Raw genomic sequence first — 18,073 nt, forward strand, 5'->3', positions numbered from 1 at the left:
GTGGCCATCGCTGCCACGGGAGTGGTTGTGGAAGTGCCTGGATGGAGACTGTCTTCATAAGAAAGGAAATGAGAGAGGGGAGGGCCAAGGACTCCATTGGAGGAAACACTCAGGTAGGGACAGGAATAGGGGAAAGGGGCTGCTGAAAACAAATGAAGAAGGTCAAGAGACAGGCAGGGTGCACCAGGCCTGGGGGAGCCAAGGGCTGAGCGTGTTTCCTGGAAGAGATCCGAGAGCGTTGGGGGAGCCGGAGAGAATGCAGGCTGGGGAAAGATGGCGGGTCTGCCAGTCCAGGCGGGGCTCCATGTCAGTTACACGCAGGGGTAAAGCAGACAGGCAGAGCCAGAGTAGGAAATTTGCAATGAAGACAGAGGGCGTAGCACACTTCTGCAAGATCCAAGGTGGGATGGGAGTGCCAGGAACAGAAAAAGAGCTAAAGAAGCAGCGGGTTCCAGGGAACGACTGCCATCTTGAAACGCATGTTTGATGGCAAGAGAAGGATTAAGAGGAAGAGAAAAGCGGTTGATGCCAGAGAAGGAAGTTGTAATTCCAGACCTTGTGCACGGGTTCCCCTGGGAGGGACAGAGAATGGGAGACACAGGGAGGGAAGAGCTGCATCTGGAGAAAGCAGTGAGACTATAGCGGGAATTTGGAGGGGGAAGGGAGAAAAGGTGGGGGGGGAGAGAGAGAGAGAGAAAGGGAGGGAGTTGAATATGTTCATGCCTGGGGCCTTGATCCCTGGCAGTGCAACTTTCTGAGAATTTCCAGCCTGCAAGAGTAGAACAGTAATATTATAATAATAGCTATCAAGTATTAAGTACCTGCTGTGTGCCAGGCACCACGCCAGGAGTTTTACGCGTGGTATTTTCTAGCCATGATAAACAGCCCAGCAAGGAAATGTGTTTGCCCTTGTACGTGAAGCAGCAGAAATTCAGCAAAGTTGAGCTACAGAGCTGGGAAGTGGTAGGCGCAGAATCTAGCCCCGGGTCTGTCATCCTCTCTTAAGTGATGGGAGAAGTGCTCTGTGAGGACATCAAGATGGCAGGGAAGGCAAGATGGCCTGCGTAATGTTGGCAACAGCTATAGGAGCAAATGGATTTGGGGTGGCTCAGTTGGGGTACAACCCGTGACTCAAGAACCCAAGGGGAGGGATCAAAGCAGGAGTGGGATCCAGAGAGGATTAGGGAGAGGAAGGACTCAAGGATGTCGAAGGAGAAGATGGAGTGTGTGGTCGTGTGTCTGGGTTCCATGATGAGCCGTAGTCATTATGGGGTTTCTCTCTTTTTGAGAAGAGGCAATTCTTCATCATATTTCTGGTTACAAAAGTTGTATGTGTCTATTACACAAACCCAAACATTACAGACATCCATAACGTGGAGACTGTTCCCTGCTCTAGCCTCCCTGGCTGGCACACAGTAGGCCTGCAATCAACAGTTGATGAATGACCAAGTGAAGGTGAAGGTCCTACACAGTCCCACCATGCTGGGAAAATACTCCCAATACTTGTGTGTCTTTTTCTTCAGACTTTTCTTTTGACTCCGTACCGATACTTAAAAACGGGAGCACTGTGTGTATTGTATTACAACTTGGCTTTTTTCATGTAAAAATGCTGCATAATTTGGATATCTGAGAAAGAGTGATTTTTTATGGATGCAGGGAAGCCTTTTATCTGTAACAAAGTCTTGCAGAAATAGACACAAACAACTGACCTTGCGAGAAAAATGTAGAGTTCTTTCTTTTCCTTTATCAAAAGAAGCCGAGAAACCAGGCAGGAGGAGTGGGGGCTAACTTTCAAGGTCCCTCTTGAGACGTTTTGCATCTTCCCAGATGGACCACACAGCAAATCCCTGACCGGTCACATCTTTAGTGGCAACACCAACCTTCTGAGCCACTTAGGACAGCGGCCAACAATACTCCAAGTCGAGTCTCCCTTAACATTAGTCGACCTGCCTTCTCCCGGGGGATTCATTTCAGGGTTTATAGACCCAGTCTGTTAGGTGAACTCTATCTCTTAGGACAGTATTGGAAAAGGCAGGTAGCGTGGTGGTTAAGACTAGGGGCTGGGAGGTCAGAGGGATCTGAACCGAATCCCACCTTTACCAGATGGCTGTTGAGACACTGAGCCCATGGTCATGACTCTGGGAAGGAGGCCTGGGAAGGGCTCTTGTGGGTTCAACCCAACTGAGTGCTCGTGGCTCGGAAAATCCCATTTGCTGCCAAATGGAGATGGGCGAGAGGCTGCGGGCCAGGTTACCTTGGTGCGAATAAATCAAGCTGGAGAGCCCGTGCGTATACCTATCTGACCCACATTTAGGTCAAATTAGGTCCACAGGTATTTCAGGCTGGTGACAATGGCAGCTCTCGTTTATTAAGTCTTACCGCGTGGCCCAGGCTCCATGATCGGCACCTGCATCTCAGCATTTTAATCCTCACAACATCTCTATGGGACTTTATTCCCATTTTATGAACAGGTAAACAGGGGCACGCGGAAGTCGAGCAACCTTCTCACACAACTAGTAAGCGCACAGCTGAGATTCAGACTTGGCAGCTGGTCTCCGAAGCCCGGGCTCAGAAACGTTCTGCTGTGTCGTGCAAATGGAGTCTTCCTTGGGCCTGGCTCGTGGTGCACATCAGAGAGGGCAGCTCACCTTGGGGAGCGAGAACTCTTAGCTCTGCCTCTGCCCAAGCTGATGACAGAATCTGTCCTCTAGGAACTGGGTGTGTACCTGGCACCTCTCTGGATCTTCAGAGAGAGCGTGGGGTCACAGACAAACACACACACGCATTAGGATCACAACGACCTGCTTGAATCCTGACCTTCCCACGTGGCAGTTGTGTGACCTTGAACAAGTTTCTTAACATCGCTGAGACTTGCTTTCCTTACCTGAAAAATAAAGACAATAATAGTACCTCGCTCGCTAGGATATGGGAGGATAAAAGGACACAACACGACACGTATAAAACACCTAACATGGTGATAAGTTCTCAGCAGCAGCTAAATAAACCATGGTTGCTACCCTTTTCTCGGGAACTGGGAACACAGAAGGCCTTTAGGGGTGTTTGTGGATGGCGGTGAATGACCGGGGACCCCCTGCTGGCCTCGGCGATGTGAAGTACCCGAGTCTCCTTACCATGCTGGAATACTCATAAAAGCAGTTTTGGGGCCAGTTTCTTCGTTTCTAAAATGAGGATAATAGTACCTGCCTCGCCGAGTTGCTGTGAGGATGAACCGAAATGATATATGGAAATGCTGAGAATAGCTTCTGGAGGAGAAGGGCTCAGTAGTGAATGGTGACCACCATCATCGCGGTCATTGCCATTATCACCTCTACCATCACCACCATCGCAACCTGATCACCGCCACCACTGTCGTACTCAGCACGACCACTGTCCTCCTCACCACCGTCATCACCACCGCCATCACAATCATACCACCATCGCCCTCCTTACTTACTCAGACCCCGACTGTCCTCATCATCCTCACCATTTTCACCACCCTCACCACCACGGCCACCGCCATCCTTGGGTAGATGGTTCTGGGCTGGGAATGAGGTGCGGAAATCCTTAATGCAGAGGATAGAGGGAATTCTCTAGTCCAACCCTTTCTTTTAGTCTTTTGGGACCTTGCCATAATCCTGCTCGTACTGGAAGAGAAAATGCCCTTGCCATCAACTTCTCCTGCTGAAGGAACGAAGGACAGGCCCCACTTACTGACCTTTTTGTTGTTACCCGCCATGCTTCCTGGCTGACTCCTTAGGACCTTGTAGTTGCAATCATGGAATACAGTCTGTGTTTCCCCCGCGGGTGTTCCATAGGACATTATTCCCAAGCATGTTAGATGAGGGCAAGGAGAGTAGAAAAGGAGAAATATATTTGGGGAACACTGCATTCTTGAACCTCATTTTTCTAGATCCATAGTGCTTCTTAGTTATAGGAGGAACTCTGCAGACCTGAGAGGGCAGGTCTGAGAAATGCTGCCTGAAATAACTCGAATCGCTGGCCTGGGACTTTATAATTCACTTTATAGTTCACTTCTCTTTATGGTAGCATGTATAGGACTAGACTTCTGGACGTAAGCTACAATGACTAAAATGGCCTTGGACGTGGGGAGGGGACAGTACACACATGGCTTGGCCCCACTGTTACTGGGATAGAAACGATGGTTTTTGTAGGCACCCCCTATGTGGTATATGCCTTTCTGGGTTCTGGAGATATACCACCACTAACATCTATTTCCAGATTAGACATACAGGGTAACAGCTGCATCCTTCGCACCCCATCTGGAATGTCTCACAGGCACCTCACACTCGTCTTCTCCTTCAAACCTGGTCTTCGTGCAACGCTCCTGAGACTGGATTTTAGCGAAGGAAGCGCGTCTGTCCTTTCACACAAGCCAGAAACCTGGAGGTCTATAGACTCCCTTCTCTCTGTCACTTCTCTTCTAACCATATCCAATTCCGCCGCAGAGGCTGTTGATGTGCCTGGGGACCTTCTCTCTTTCCCTATCCCACCCCTGCCCTAAAGCCACCATCATCTCCTGGGACGGCGTCCCAACGATTCCCTGGTGCTCCGGGTTGGCCGTTTTCCCACACATTTTCCACTCCCAGCCGAGACCGTTATCTCCAAAAGCAAACCTGTTCCGTCCGTTTCCTACTTAAAGCCTTTCATTGGCTCCTTGCTGCTCTTAGGATAAAGCAGGGCTTCTTACGGGGGGCCCTGCCAGCCCGCGGGGCACAGCCCCCGCCCGCTTCCCCTGCCAGCCCTGTCCCACCTCCCACCCCCATTTCTTTCAGACCCTTCTGTTCTTTATGCTCCCCTCCCCGCCGCCACACAGCTCTCTTGGCCCAGAATTCTCTTCCCTCCCCTCCCCTCCCCTCCCCCTTTTGCCAAATAACTCCTACGCGTCCTGCAGACACCCTGCCCTCCCTGACCGGCTCAGAGCCCCGCGGTTCTCCTTTGTAGCACCTGTCACCATCCAAGTTTTATGTGCGCGTGAGTTTTCAGTTAATGCCCAACTCCCCTCCCCAAGACCACAAGGTCTGTGAGGGCAGGGACGGTGCCTATGCCCCCTCAATACTTCACTACGAAAAATTTCAGACAAAGTCAGAGGAGTTTTACAGCGAACACCCACACACCCTCGACCTGGAGCCCACCTGCTTCTGACCCCACTACATCTCTGCCCTGCACAGGGCTGGTGTCTCGTAGGCACGCAATGAAACTTCGTTGAGTGAAAACGGTCCAATGTCCTTCCCCCTAGAAGGCGATGAAGATAAGGCGACGAGATATGTGTTCAGTCGTGTTCACGTCAGCACTATCTGTGAGTATGGAAAGCGGGAAACAACCTAAATGCCCACGATAAAAAGAAATGTACAGGTAGTGCCTATTCTGTGCCAGATGCTATTCTAAGTCCTTTACATGTACCAGCATTTTTCAGTCCTCACAACAGCCTTGCGGCGGCTATTCCTTATTATCCTCATTTTATAGGCAAGCAAACTGAGGCAGCGAGAAGGTAAGTTACTCGTCTAGAACCACATAGCTGTTTCCCCGGGAAGATGCTGTGGGAGTTACGCCCGAAACAGAACGGCAGTGACCACGTCAAATGCTGGCAAGGATGTGGAGCATCGGGAACCCTCTCACTCGCTGCTGGCGGGAATGCACAATGGGGCAGGTCCCTTTGGAGGACAGCTTGGCGGTTTCTCTCCAAACCAACCATCCCCTTACCACATGCTCCAGCAATCATACCCTCCGGGGTTTACTCAAGGGGGGGTAAATGGACGGCTACACAGATTGTGGTACGTGCAGACCGTGGAGCATCGTTCAGCGCTAAGAAGAGGTGAGCTAGCAAGTCATGAGAAGGCACGGAGGCCACTTGAACGTAGATTAGAAAGAGAAAGAAGCCGATCTGAGACGCGGTAGGAGTCCAACCACACGGCATTCTGGAAAAGGCAAAACCGTGGTAAAAGGGAGCTGGAGGCTGGGGCGGGGGGAGGGACGGACAGGTGGAGAGCAGGGGATTTTGAAGGCAATGGAACTATCCTGCGTGACCCGACGATGGTGGATACACGTCGTGATACCCCTGTTCAAACCCCTAGAATGTGCGACCCCGAGAGCGGACCCCAACTCAAAGCATGGGGGCTGGGTTTAGCACTGATGTGTCAGTGTGGGTTCCCCAGCTGTGACAAATGCACCACTCTGGCGGGGGATCCTGACAGCGGGAGGCGGGGACTGTGCAAGCCGGGGGGGGGGGCAGGGGGCACACGGAAGTCTCTGTACGGGACTTTCCTCTCACTTCTGCTGTGAACCTAAAACTGCTCTATAAAATATATATATATAAAATGGTAGTTCCTTCTGAAAGGGAGGATTTAGCCTAATTTTGATTTAGTTTTCCTTTTGCCTCTGTCACGTCTCATTTTTCTTCAGTAGTCATGTCTCACTTGTTTTTTTTTTTTTTTTTTTTCCCCACCCCAGGAAAATCACTTCTCCAAGTCAGTCTGGAGAAGGGAGTTCTTGGCCACATCCCTAAGAAGCCTTCCTCAACAGATGTCCCCTCGCAATAAGATTCAACGCGACATTTTAGAGTCATGCAACTATGGGAGGAAGAGAAAAAAAAAGGAAAAAGCGCCAGTCACCTGCGTCGGAGCTGGATAACTGGATCCCGACGTCCCCGAGGAGACGCTCCGTGTCCTCCAGCCAGGACAGCGCCAGGCGCAGGATGTCCAGGGCCACCTTCTGGAGCCCTGAAACGGGCGGGCTCACCTGAAGGCTCTGAAGCACGTCCACCTCCTTCTTCAGGTCCTTGCTACAGCAGGACATTTTCATGCACGCCTGGCAAGAGACGACACCATGAGGAGCCCAGACGCGCGCCAGAAACCAGCACCCGGACGGCCGCGCTCCCGACCCTGCCGTGAAACAGGCCGTGCCACGTGCTGGCCGCGCGGGGCGGGCTCCGTTGTATTTACCCCCCGTTTTGGGGGCCGCTTTTGCCTTTGTTTGTGTGTTTGGACTCTTAATTTGGACTCTGGATGGTCAGAGAGACCCCGCTTTTAGGTCTCTGCAATTCCAAAGCCAATGGCCCAGGACCACGGGCTGAAATGAGAATCGGATCTGGGTGCTTCTGCACGTCAAACTCCCTTGGAGATGAACAGAGCGGCTGGCCAGAGAGTGGGGTTTCCTGATTTGAAAGGGTGCTGACGAGCCCGCGTCTGCACAGACTCCCCAAATAGCAGCTGCTTATTTCCAGAGGAAGCAGACAGGGCTGTCTGCTCGATGGGCTCTGTGCCCGCGTGGGAGCCCTGGGGGTTCAGGCCGACGTCTGGTCCCAGTCTCCACCGGAGTCAAAAGCAAAAGGGGCAACAGACAGACAGACAGACAGACAACAAAGACCACCAGGCTTTCCATCGCTGGGCAGAAAAAGAAGCTGCAAATAAAGAGTAGGAACATTTCTTTGGTTTCTCCGGAAATAATAGGGGGCTATTTTTTTTTTCCTGCTGGGGTCGGGGACCTCCCCAAGTCAGTACTAGGAGTGTGTCGGGCGTCTTTCCCTTGGCCACACCAAGTTCACCTGGGGCTCTTTGTTTTTTATTCCCAAACAAGTTTCTCCAACAAGAGAAAAGGACAAAAAGAGAAAAGAGCAGAGCATTTCTGCCCCACCTGCTCCAAAAGCGCTGGGTAATTTCCCAAACAAGCAGCACAAGAATGAGGCGAAAAGCGGGGCGCCTGGGTGGCTCAAGTCGGTTAAGCGGCCGACTTCGGCTCAGGTCACGATCTCACGGCTTGTGGGTTTGAGCCCCGTGTCGGGCTCTGTGCTGACAGCTCAGAGCCTGGAGCCTGCTTCCGATTCTGTGTCTCTCTCTGTGTCCCTCCTACACACACACACACACACACACACACACACACACACACACACACATACACACACACACACACTCTCTCTCTCTCTCTCTCTCTCTCAATAAATATTAAAAAAAAAAAAAAGAATGAGGTGAAAGAGACGTTTGTAAAGAGCAGAGGGGGGCCACCTGGCAGTTGTCTAAAGATGTCTTCAGCTTCTCAACGTTCTCTGTGATTTCCTCCCGTTTGGAGCTGTGGAGCTGAGTCTCCTTCTGCAGGGTCCATTTTTTCTGCTGAAGGTTGATGCTGTCCTCAGTGACCTGGGTAATCTTCTCTATTAACTGGTGAGAGAAAAGGAAAGAAAGGTTTACGGCACAGGGCGGCCCTGGGAAGGGAGCTGGGGGCGTTGGGTTGAAGCTCCCGGCTCGACAGGTGAGAAGGGAGGTCCTGACGTGTGCCTTGGGGATGGCTCCGGAGGAGGACATTGGCTCTGTCCCCAGGATGTGTTTCCCAGGATCAGAGATGACTTTTAAGAGCCAAGGATCTGTAACGCTGTCGCGGGTCTGTTCTAGATACTTCTGCACTGTGGTGGTGATTCATAACACGGAGCCTGATGCTGTGGGCTCATTAATAGAAGGTCAGCGTCCGCAGCCGCTGTAGAGCAGGTCCTGGTGTGGTTTCTTACGTGTGTTGACACAGAGGGGTGGAAAGAAAGTCGGGAAGGACGGCGAGGCGGTCATTACAGCCAGAAGTCCGTCCCCACTGCCCTCTTTTCTCTTCGGAAGGCACGATTCACGGAGAGGCCGCCCCCCCCCCCTTTTTTAAGGTGCTAACGAAGGGTAAATGCGTGTGTCTGGCGACCAGAAATAGGCCTGAGTGGTTTAATTTGATTTTCAGAGAAACGTTTCAAGGGAGTTTAACTGGCTTTTACTTTAAAAGCCAGGAAATCCCATAAAATCAAAACAAATCTTTATGGTGTAGCAACAGCGTGAAAAATATGTGCCATCAACCAAAGCCAGAAACATATGCTCCCCGTGTCTGGGGGCCCGGGTCCCGGGGAAGGAAGTGAAAACTCCAGACAAACCTGCTGATCGGTGACGGATCTGTCCAGGAACGGCTTCACCTGTCCGTAGGTGGCCTTGATGATTTGAGTTCTGAAATGCTCCAGCTGTAGCACAGAAAGGGAAGGCGACAAGAGTCGGCGGGGCCGCCCGGAGCCGGCAAGCCCGCGCGTGGCCCTTCCAGCGCCGGGGTCCGGGAGTCAGAAGGGTCCGCGCGCCTCTAGTGGTCGCCACGGGTCACTGAAACGGTCACCTCTCGCCGGAAGGGGCGGGGCCCGCGGAAGAGAGCGGGACAGCAGGCTTTGATGACTGTTTGGGTCTGCCTGCCTAACCCAACCCACACGCGTGGTCAGCGCACGCGCTCGCGCCCTCGGAGGAGCCACTTGCTGCCAATTACCCGGCGGGGAGTCTGGGGCCGGGAGGCTCTTCCATAAATGCTGAGCTGGCGCCAGGCTGTGAAATAAATATTGAGGCTGTCAGCCCGAGGAGATGGTGCAATCAGCTCGGGTGCCCGGGCAGAGAACAGTGTGCTCCCTTCTGCCATTCTGGGCCTTGGACCACGCGTGTCCTGGAGACTGTGGCTATGGTCTCCGTGTCCCCAGAGCCCGGTGCAGTGCCTGACGGAGTAGGCCCTCAGTCCCCATTCACCGAACGCTTGAATGCAGAGACGTCGGCCAAACGCCGAGTCTTCTGCTTTGGTTCAGCCGGCTTTTATCGAGCGCCTCCTTGGCGCGGGTGTTTTCAGATCGCAGCTGATGAAATGGCACAATGAGATTAAACCGGGGCACACAGAATGACGAGCTCGAGGTGTCCAGTTCCACGAGAAGAGGGGGCAGAGGCAGCCCGCCTTTCTCCGGGAATGTACCAACATGGCCCGGGGTTTTGGTTCGCTGGTCAAATATGGTCACTGCCTCTAAAACGGAGCCCTGAAGGGACCGTAGGTACCACCGAATCAACTTAAAAGTCAAAGGGTCCCCGGGCGCCTGGGTGGCTCAGTCGGTTAAGCGTCCAGCTCTTGGTTTCAGCTCAGGTCATGATCTCACGCTTCGTGGGTTCGAGCCCCTGCGTTAGGCTCTGCGCGGACAGAGCAGGGCCTGCTTGGGATTCTCTGTCTCCCTCTCTCTCTGCCCCTCCCTGCTCACTCTCTCAAAACTAAGTGAATAAACAACAACACAAAAGTCAAAGGGTCCTAATATGCACAGGTTTACTATATACTGGGGAGTTCTGGGAAGCCAGTAGTGGAATGGTGAGTCTTCTAGGGACACCCCTGCAATCACCTGGCCCAAAGCTGATGGGGGGCAGGGTGGTGGTCTCGAGGCATTCCAGGCCGTCCTCCGGATCCACAGCCAAGGGGAGGGTCCTAACTAGCCCAGGAAGAGAGCACAGCTCGGGGGTGGAGGGGTAGGTCCTCCTGAACGATGGGCTCAGGCCTGGAGCTGGGGAGGGGCAGAGTCTCCGACAGAGAACAGGGCCACGGAAATAAGGGCGTGGGATGGGAAGGTGGCAGAGAGAGGGCTCACGCTCTGTCTTTGGAGTCTGGACCCGGAGGGCTCTCAATGTCTCTGAGGGTCCTCCGGGATGACTTCTCCCCAGAGCCACAACCCGGACCTTGGTGCCTGGGCAAGTGACAAAGATCACGCCTTCGGACCAGGTGTGCACTGGGGACTACCGAGTGCAGAACAGGTGCACAAAGGAAGGCTCAGACCGGTGGGCTCTCTGCCCTCGCTGAGTGGTGGCACCTCGCGGGGATGGCACTGGAGGGGGGGGACATTTGTTGAAGGGGCTTTAAGATCTGCCCAATAGTCAGCATTGTTACTAAACTTGTATGCGCCTCTGACAAAGCCCGGTCACGCCGCCCACTTAAGGCTTGGAAGGGCTTTGGGAGCTGGGCCACGTGGGACGCAGGTGTGGTTCCTAACTTTTTTGGGTGGTTTGCAGACCCTTCTGAGGATCCAACGAGCGACACAGTGAACCCTCTTTGCCAGAAAAACGATGGTGCCAACACATACACGCACAACTTGTTCTTGGGTTGCCTGGAGCCGTGCTTTGCCAGGAGAGAACCCCTTGAGAAGTCCGGGGTCGGGTGCCCTTGGAGGGCCATATTCTGGAGGGTCAGTGCCCCCATCCTGGCTTCCTGTTTGCTCTCCCTTAGCCTTCGGTGAAGGCTCGTCTGCATCTCCTGGCCCTCACATCTGTGTCACGCATAAGAGGAAGGGCCACTGGGCCATCTGGGGCCCGAGTATTACAGAAATGGCATCCCCAGACCAGCCCGTCAGCCTGCTCACCACCCTGCCCAGGGACCTCCTCATCTAGCGTGAGCTTTGACATTCTGGGGTGTTACTTTATTTCCTTAAGGACACCGACTCTGACATCTGCGGGGGGCCCAGAGGAAGAAAAATGATGTTAAATGTCAGGACAAAAAAAAAAAAAATGTGAGGAAGAAAGGATTAGAAACACCATGGGATCAAGAGGCTCAAACTCTTCCCAAGAGGGAACCGCATGGCGGGGTAATTGGGGCCAGCACGGAGCCGGGACGGGCTGCCTGGGCCTCAGACAATGGCAAACTGTTCGTGTGGGCAGCTGCCCAGCAGGAAAAGCCTGTTCGTGGTGCCCACGGGGGTGCAGGAGCCACATAGGGCTTCTCCTCTGGGATAAGAGGGAGGATGCAACCAAGGCCAACGCCCTCCTCACTCGTCCCCACCAGCTGCTTGGGTGCAGAGGACCCACGGGGAACGTGGGTGGGCCGCTGAAGGGGGCTCTGGAGCTCGCCTACCTGACCTACTGCCCTTTCCAAATTGACTTTAATGAGATTCTCTCTGTTCCCCATTTCTTGCAGCTGGAGCAATTTCCTTCTGGAATCCTCCTGAAGCTTCTCTTCAACCTGAAATGATGATGAAAGCATGTGCTCGCTGCTAATGCGATAACGCACTCCAGGGGAACTCCTTTAGCAGGTCTAATGGCCCTGTGTGTGTGGGGAGATGTCCCAGGGGGGCAGGGGCGGCTGCAGCCCAGGTGGTGGGGGTCACAGTCACACACAGGGTGGAGGCGGGCTCACAGGAGCCACCCCCCTCCAGGGGAAAGGGCCGAGCTCTGCACCCGGGGCTCAAATGCATCCTATTGCAGGCTCCAAACCTCTGCTGGGTCCCCAGCAAGTGCTGTGACCACCGCGACCAGTGTCCTCATCTGTCAAACGGGGATGATGATCCTAGCACGCCTCGTAGGGTTATTACGGGGATTCAAAATGTTTAGAGTAGCGCCAGTGCTGCTTGAGGGTCTATAAATGCACCAGCTGTTGCAACCTGTGAAAGTGGACAGGAATGTCCACCATGTGCCTTATCGGGCTTATTATCGTAACTGTTTGTCATTGCTGCCTTCAGCACTCACCGGTGAACTTTAGGGACTTGCTAAACAATGTCTTTTAAGAAGCACAGCCTGAAAAGAAGGAGTTTGCAGCGGGGAAACTTGCCCATCTATTCCCCCCTTGCTTGGATCATAGTCAAGGCGAGGGGAGCTTTCGGGTGCTCGATGCTGCCCTCTGCTGGCTTTTATGGGACCCTGCGGCTGCGCTGTTCGTTTTCGAACATTTTGGAAGCACCTGTCGGGCCCAGGGCCCCGGCACTACTGGGCCAGCCAGCAAACTCCCCTGAATAAACGTGAGGGTGCGGTGCTGAAACAACTTCACGAGCTGTTTCTCGGTGGGGCTGAAGAGGGAAGCCACGGATGTGAAAGGCTCAGAAGAGCCCTGCAGAGCTTTGTTCTGAGCAGTGGGGTTCAGCAGAAGAGCCCGGAACAAGCGACGGGACTTCAGAAAAGCCATCCAGCCTCTCGGGGCCTTCGCTTCCTCCCCGTACATCCCCCCACATCTAAACACGCTCCGACTTCTATTTCAGCAGACTTTGTTATATGCTCCGAAAGCCCAGTGCAGCCCCAGAGGACCCTGCCCTCACCCGAGCTCCCCATCCGGTGGATGGCACCCCCGTTCCCCACCCCAACGCTCGGGGTCGTCCTCCGCCGCCTCCCTGCTCGATCTCCCACGCCCAGCGATCTCCAAGCCCGTGCTTGGATCTCCTCTCCAGGCACTGAGGACCTCTGGGCCCCGAGAAGTGGCCTCCTCCCTCTCGTTTCTTTCCTTCCAGCACATTCTTCATGGTGCCGTGAGAGTGACCAAGCCACGGAGCAGCTCGGTCTGGCGGAACTTTCTGCGGCGACGGAAACGCTCTGTGTCTGGAGCCAGACACACCTGGCCTCCCGTCCCGGCTCTGCCACCCGCTTGACAGCGTGGCCGTGGGCTGGTCACCTTACCAGGAACTCGGAGCCCCGACCCCCAACTCTGGAAACTGGACAGGATAAACGCTTGAGAGGGACGAAATGTTTGGCACAATGCCTGGTACGTGAGGGGTTATGGCCATCGTGTCCATCGGTATCACCGACCACAATGCAATCACGCCAGTTCCCTGTTCACAAGCCTCCGGCAGCTCCCCGCCGCCTGTGTGGTATGGCACCTGAGGGCCAGACTGATGCAAAACACCCAGCCGAGGATTCAAGAAGCCCACAAGAACTCCAAGCGAGAGAAGTAAAAAGGAACCCACGCCCAAATAAATCATAATACAGCTGCTAAAAATCAAGGGAAAAGAAAAAGTTACAAGCGGCCAGAGAAGCTAGATTACAAAGGCCCCGCGGTTACACATCTTTTTTATTGAGGTTTGTTTTTTTAAAAAATTGTTTTATATTTCTTTATTTTTGAGAGACAGAGTGAGACCAAGTGAGAGTGGGGGGTGCAGAGAGAGAGAGAGAGAGAGAGAGAGAGAGGGAGACCCAGGATCGGAAGCAGGCTCCAGGCTCTGAGCGCTCAGCACAGAGCCCGACGCGGGGCTCGAACCCACAGACCGTGAGATCATGACCTGAGCCCAAGTCGGACGCTTAACTGACTGAGCCACCCAGGCGCCCCTAGGCTTCTAAATGACTTGTAAAGAGAAACAACGTGATCCAAGAGACAATCAAATGATGATGGGCCTAATGCTATCTGTAAGGTGCTGAAGAATGCCATTGCTAAGTTGACAGTCAGTCAAAATGTGTTTTAAGAACGAAGGTTAAATATTCATTTCCAAAGATGTGCGTGTGTGTGGAAATCTGGGAGAATTTGTCATCAGCACGGCCACACCGAAGGAAAACACGGATGATGTTCTTCAAACAGGAGAACAATGATCCCAGATGGATGATCAGAGATGCAGAAAAGACAGCAGAAAACATAACATGTGGGTATGAATACTGACTATGTAGAAATACTGATAAAGGTCTTCTGGGGTTTAAAACGTAGGGAATAGTTTAGAAATGGTAACTACAGCATGCAAGTCTGGAGGGGGCGAGTGAAGTTAGTGTTCTAAAGTCACTGCCTTATCAAGGAGAAGGGCACAATTATCAGCTAATGTTGGATCTTGGTTAAGTCAAAAACGCAGATTATAGTCGTTAGGCTGACCATTCAAAGAATAGTTAAAGAGTGAAAAACTCAATTAATATTGGATTTTGGGAAGTCAAGGCTGAATGCTGTGGTCTTGCTATTGCTAAAAGAGTAGTAAAAGAAAAAAGATTTTCCAAGCTCATAGAGAGAAAAAGGGAACGACAGGAAACCACTAACTCAAAAAAGGACAAGAAAGGAAGAAAAGGGAACATTGCCTAGATCATACAGGTGGCCATGAGCGGGAACATAGATTTGAACCCCAATGCACCAGCAACCACATCATATATAAACGGGCTAAAAGGCAAAGAGTGTCAAAGTGGATTTTATAAGGGTGATATGCTATGTAGAAGAGATAGGTCTAAAACTTAAAGACTGACAGAGAAAGGAGGAGCAAGATACGCTATGAAAATTCTAACCAAAAAAAGCCAGTGTAGCTTAGATTAATGACAAAGCAGACGTTAAGGGGAAAACACTACTAGAGTTAAGAGGGACATTTTATGATAAGCAAAGGGATTTTTTTTCCACTGAGCAGTATTAAAATTCTAACTTTATACGAACCCAGTAACGTATCGCTTCTCAGCCTTTGGGCTAAGATCAAGTGAACCTAGTAACGTAACCTCAAGACACACAAAGCAAAAGCTGGCGATACTCAAAGCAGAACACACAAACCCGCAATCGTGAGATTTTTAAAAAATATACCCCTTCAATGACTGAGAGAACACGCGGCCAAGAAACAACCCAAAGACCATTTAAGTTTGAACGACATCATTGGCAAGCTTGGTTTAATGGATCGGTTCTCTTCTGGATTCATTTTTACAAGTAAGAGTGGCAGTCAGTCTAGACTAGTGGTTACACGTGGGAGCACTGGAGTCAGACAGACCTGGGTTCAAGTTCTGAGTCGTACAGATACTTTACCTGTGTGAACTTGGGGAATGTCCTTTGCCTCTGCGAGCCTCAGTTTCTCAGCCCTGAAGTGGGGTTAATACCAGTATCGACCACACGGGGTCGTTGTGAGATTCATGGAGATGATGAGTGCAGAGAGCCTGGCCCAGGGCAGTCACCGGGGCCACCCCGTCCTTTGTCTTACCTTACTCTTTTCTCGCAGCGTTTTGGAGATCATGTTCTGTTCAGTAGAACTCTTCTTCAGCTCCTCCCTGAGCTTCCTCATTTCTTTCTCCATGTCTTGGATTTGCTGAAAGAGTTTCAACAACAGGAAGTGAGAGTTGCTGAATCTTCTGAATCTCTATGGCTCATTTCCTTGGGTTCATTAAGGCAGAAACCTAATCTGGTATGAGCTTAATTGCTTCCCTTGGGGGGAAATTCTACATCTGCGGGGCAAAGTAGATGTTTTTTTCAATTGATATACGGGAAATTGGGTATAAGAAAATGATTAGTTTCTCTTGAAAATCAGCATGGACCCTGCATTAAACAGTACAAGATGTCCATCAACTCATCAGAAACTCTTCTGAGAAACTCTTTTCGAAATCAATCTAAGTAAGGGCTGCTTGGATGACACAACGGACACGGTCTAGAAGGACAGGACAAGGAAAATTTTCTTTTTTCCCCCTTGAGGCAGAAAATAGCAACGTTCCTAACACAGAGAAGAGCACGTCTCCCGGTGTCTAAGGCGCTGTATTTCCCAATGAATGGAAACATACATGCGAGAGGATTCAGCTGGCACAGGGAATGAATGATTTCATTTTAGTACTCGTATTTTTGTTATTTGTTTCCAAAGTCATCGTCCACATAAGCCAAATGATACCTCTTCTTTTTGCTTTGTTTTTATGAATTGGTGTAAAATTGATATGTTCCAGTAAAAATACTTCAGGGAGAATTTCCTGTTAATGACAGTGCCCGTGCCTATGATAAACTGAGACGGTGGAACAGGAAGGTTTGGGCATCACAGAGCCACGGGCAGGGGCCACAGAGTGTGTCCCCGGCCCAGCCCAGCCCAGCCCAGCTCCTGCCCGGCTCCAGGGCGAACATGGTGAGGTGGCCAGAACCCACGCCCAGAGCATCCTGCCTCCCTATTTTCACCCATCTCTTCCTTGGGGCTGGAGGCAGCATTTCAAAGAATTAGGAGACGATGTTAACAACCCATCATTAAAGTCCCGAGCTGGTGCTATCCAATGGGCCAAGGAACCCCTCCCCAACACCCCCCAAACCCTGACGGTCAAAGTCTAGCCTCTCTGGGGACACCTAGGAGGGAGGAGGTTCAACTCACAATTTTGCAGAGTTTTAACTCTTTCCCTTGGGCTTCCTGGTGCTCCTTCTGAGAATCCTCCTTTCTTAATTCTTCTTTCAGCATGTAGCACTACACAGAGAAAGGTCAACAGGCCGGGGGGTTGGCCGTGGGTCCAGGGTCCCCATATTTGCCCCTAAGAACAGTTCCTGTTGTTTAATCCAATCACATCCCCAAATTCCAAGGGAGGCGAGGCCATTTGTGTCGGACGGATGCGTGGAGTTCCTAGTTCACCCTCTCACGAGTTCTGGGGAGAACACGTCCAAATTCTTCTTTTAAAAAAATTTTAAAAAATGTTTATTTATTTTTGAGAGGGAGAGAGAGAGAGAGAGAGAGAGAGAGAGAGAGAGAGCGAGCGAGCAGGGGTGGAGGAAGGGCAGAGAGGGGAGACAGAGAACCTGAAACAGGCTTCACACGGTCAGCGCAAAGCCTGACGTGGGGCTTGAACCCATGAACCATGAGATCATGACCCGAGCCGAAGTCAGATGCTCAACCGATTGAGCCACCTGGGTGCCCCTAAATTCTTCTTTTAAGAGTCAGCAATCTACAGCACAGGGCAGACCCAGCTTTGCAGAGTCTGGGTACTAAGGGTGGAGGAATTGGGTGTGTTTTCCTCTGTGACCAGCCAAAAGTGGCTTTCAGGAATACACAGAGGAGCTTCCTAAGTGAACCTGGAAGGCTCTTAGAGCTTTCTGTGAGTCACATCTCAGAGACACATCTGCCCCGGCCGAGGAAGCGTAAAGGAAACAGCTTTTCTGGAGGGCAGCCTGGCAACACGCATTCAGAACATAAAGATATGGGGCACTTGGGTGGCGCAGTCGGTTAAGCGTCCGACTTCAGCCAGGTCACGATCTCGCGGTCCGTGAGTTCGAGCCCCGCGTCGGGCTCAGGGCTGATGGCTCAGAGCCTGGAGCCTGTTTCCGATTCTGTGTCTCCCTCTCTCTCTGCCCCTCCCCCGTTCATGCTCTGTCTCTCTCTGTCCCAAAAATAAATAAACGTTGAAAAAAAAATTTTAAAAAATGTGCCTTCTTTTGACCCAGAAATTCCCACTTTAGTAGTATGTCTTAAGGATGATGATCAAAGAAATCAACAAATCTGTAGGTTCAAGGGTGTTCCTCACAGTATTGTTAGCAACAGAGGAAAAAAAAAAGGAGGGAAAAAAAAAAAAGAAACAACCCATGTTTGATAACGGATCGTTTTATTATCTTGTGCACATCCAGGAAAATATTATGTAACTTTTAGGACCAGTGAGATATTATGTAGCTTTTAGGACCCATGATAGGAGCTTTTATTTATTAACACGGGAAAACACTAAGTAGTTAAAATATATAAAAAAAAATTGTGTATAGTATAAAATTTTAAATATTTTTTTAAAATTTACAATAGATGGAAACAAGTCTGGAATTTTTTTTTTAATTTTTTTTTCAACGTTTATTTATTTTTGGGACAGAGAGAGACAGAGCATGAACGGGGGAGGGGCAG

The 18,073-nt window shown here is 51.4% G+C and overlaps 1 protein-coding gene across 9 annotated transcripts in view; it reads right to left on the minus strand.

Moving 5' to 3' along the window:
- The window catches only part of FHAD1 (forkhead associated phosphopeptide binding domain 1), a 123,343-nt gene that overhangs the window by 50,485 nt on the left and 54,785 nt on the right, over positions 1-18,073 (minus strand). For 8 of the 9 annotated variants that reach the window (XR_007155058.1, XM_047872729.1, XM_047872735.1 and 5 more), the window contains 6 exons: positions 16,574-16,663; positions 15,437-15,541; positions 11,665-11,772; positions 8,915-8,998; positions 8,019-8,171; positions 6,630-6,825 (listed from right to left, as the gene is read on the minus strand). Coding sequence is in view for 8 of the 9 variants with exons in the window: in XM_047872729.1 (XP_047728685.1) it covers positions 6,630-6,825; positions 8,019-8,171; positions 8,915-8,998; positions 11,665-11,772; positions 15,437-15,541; positions 16,574-16,663 (736 nt within the window). In the remaining variant the exon portion in view is untranslated. The remainder of the gene's footprint in view (positions 1-6,629; positions 6,826-8,018; positions 8,172-8,914; positions 8,999-11,664; positions 11,773-15,436; positions 15,542-16,573; positions 16,664-18,073) is intronic. The other variant, XM_047872731.1, reaches the window with a different exon arrangement.

Source organism: Prionailurus viverrinus, chromosome C1, assembly GCF_022837055.1.
Source record: "Prionailurus viverrinus isolate Anna chromosome C1, UM_Priviv_1.0, whole genome shotgun sequence".
NCBI lineage: Eukaryota > Metazoa > Chordata > Mammalia > Carnivora > Felidae > Prionailurus > Prionailurus viverrinus.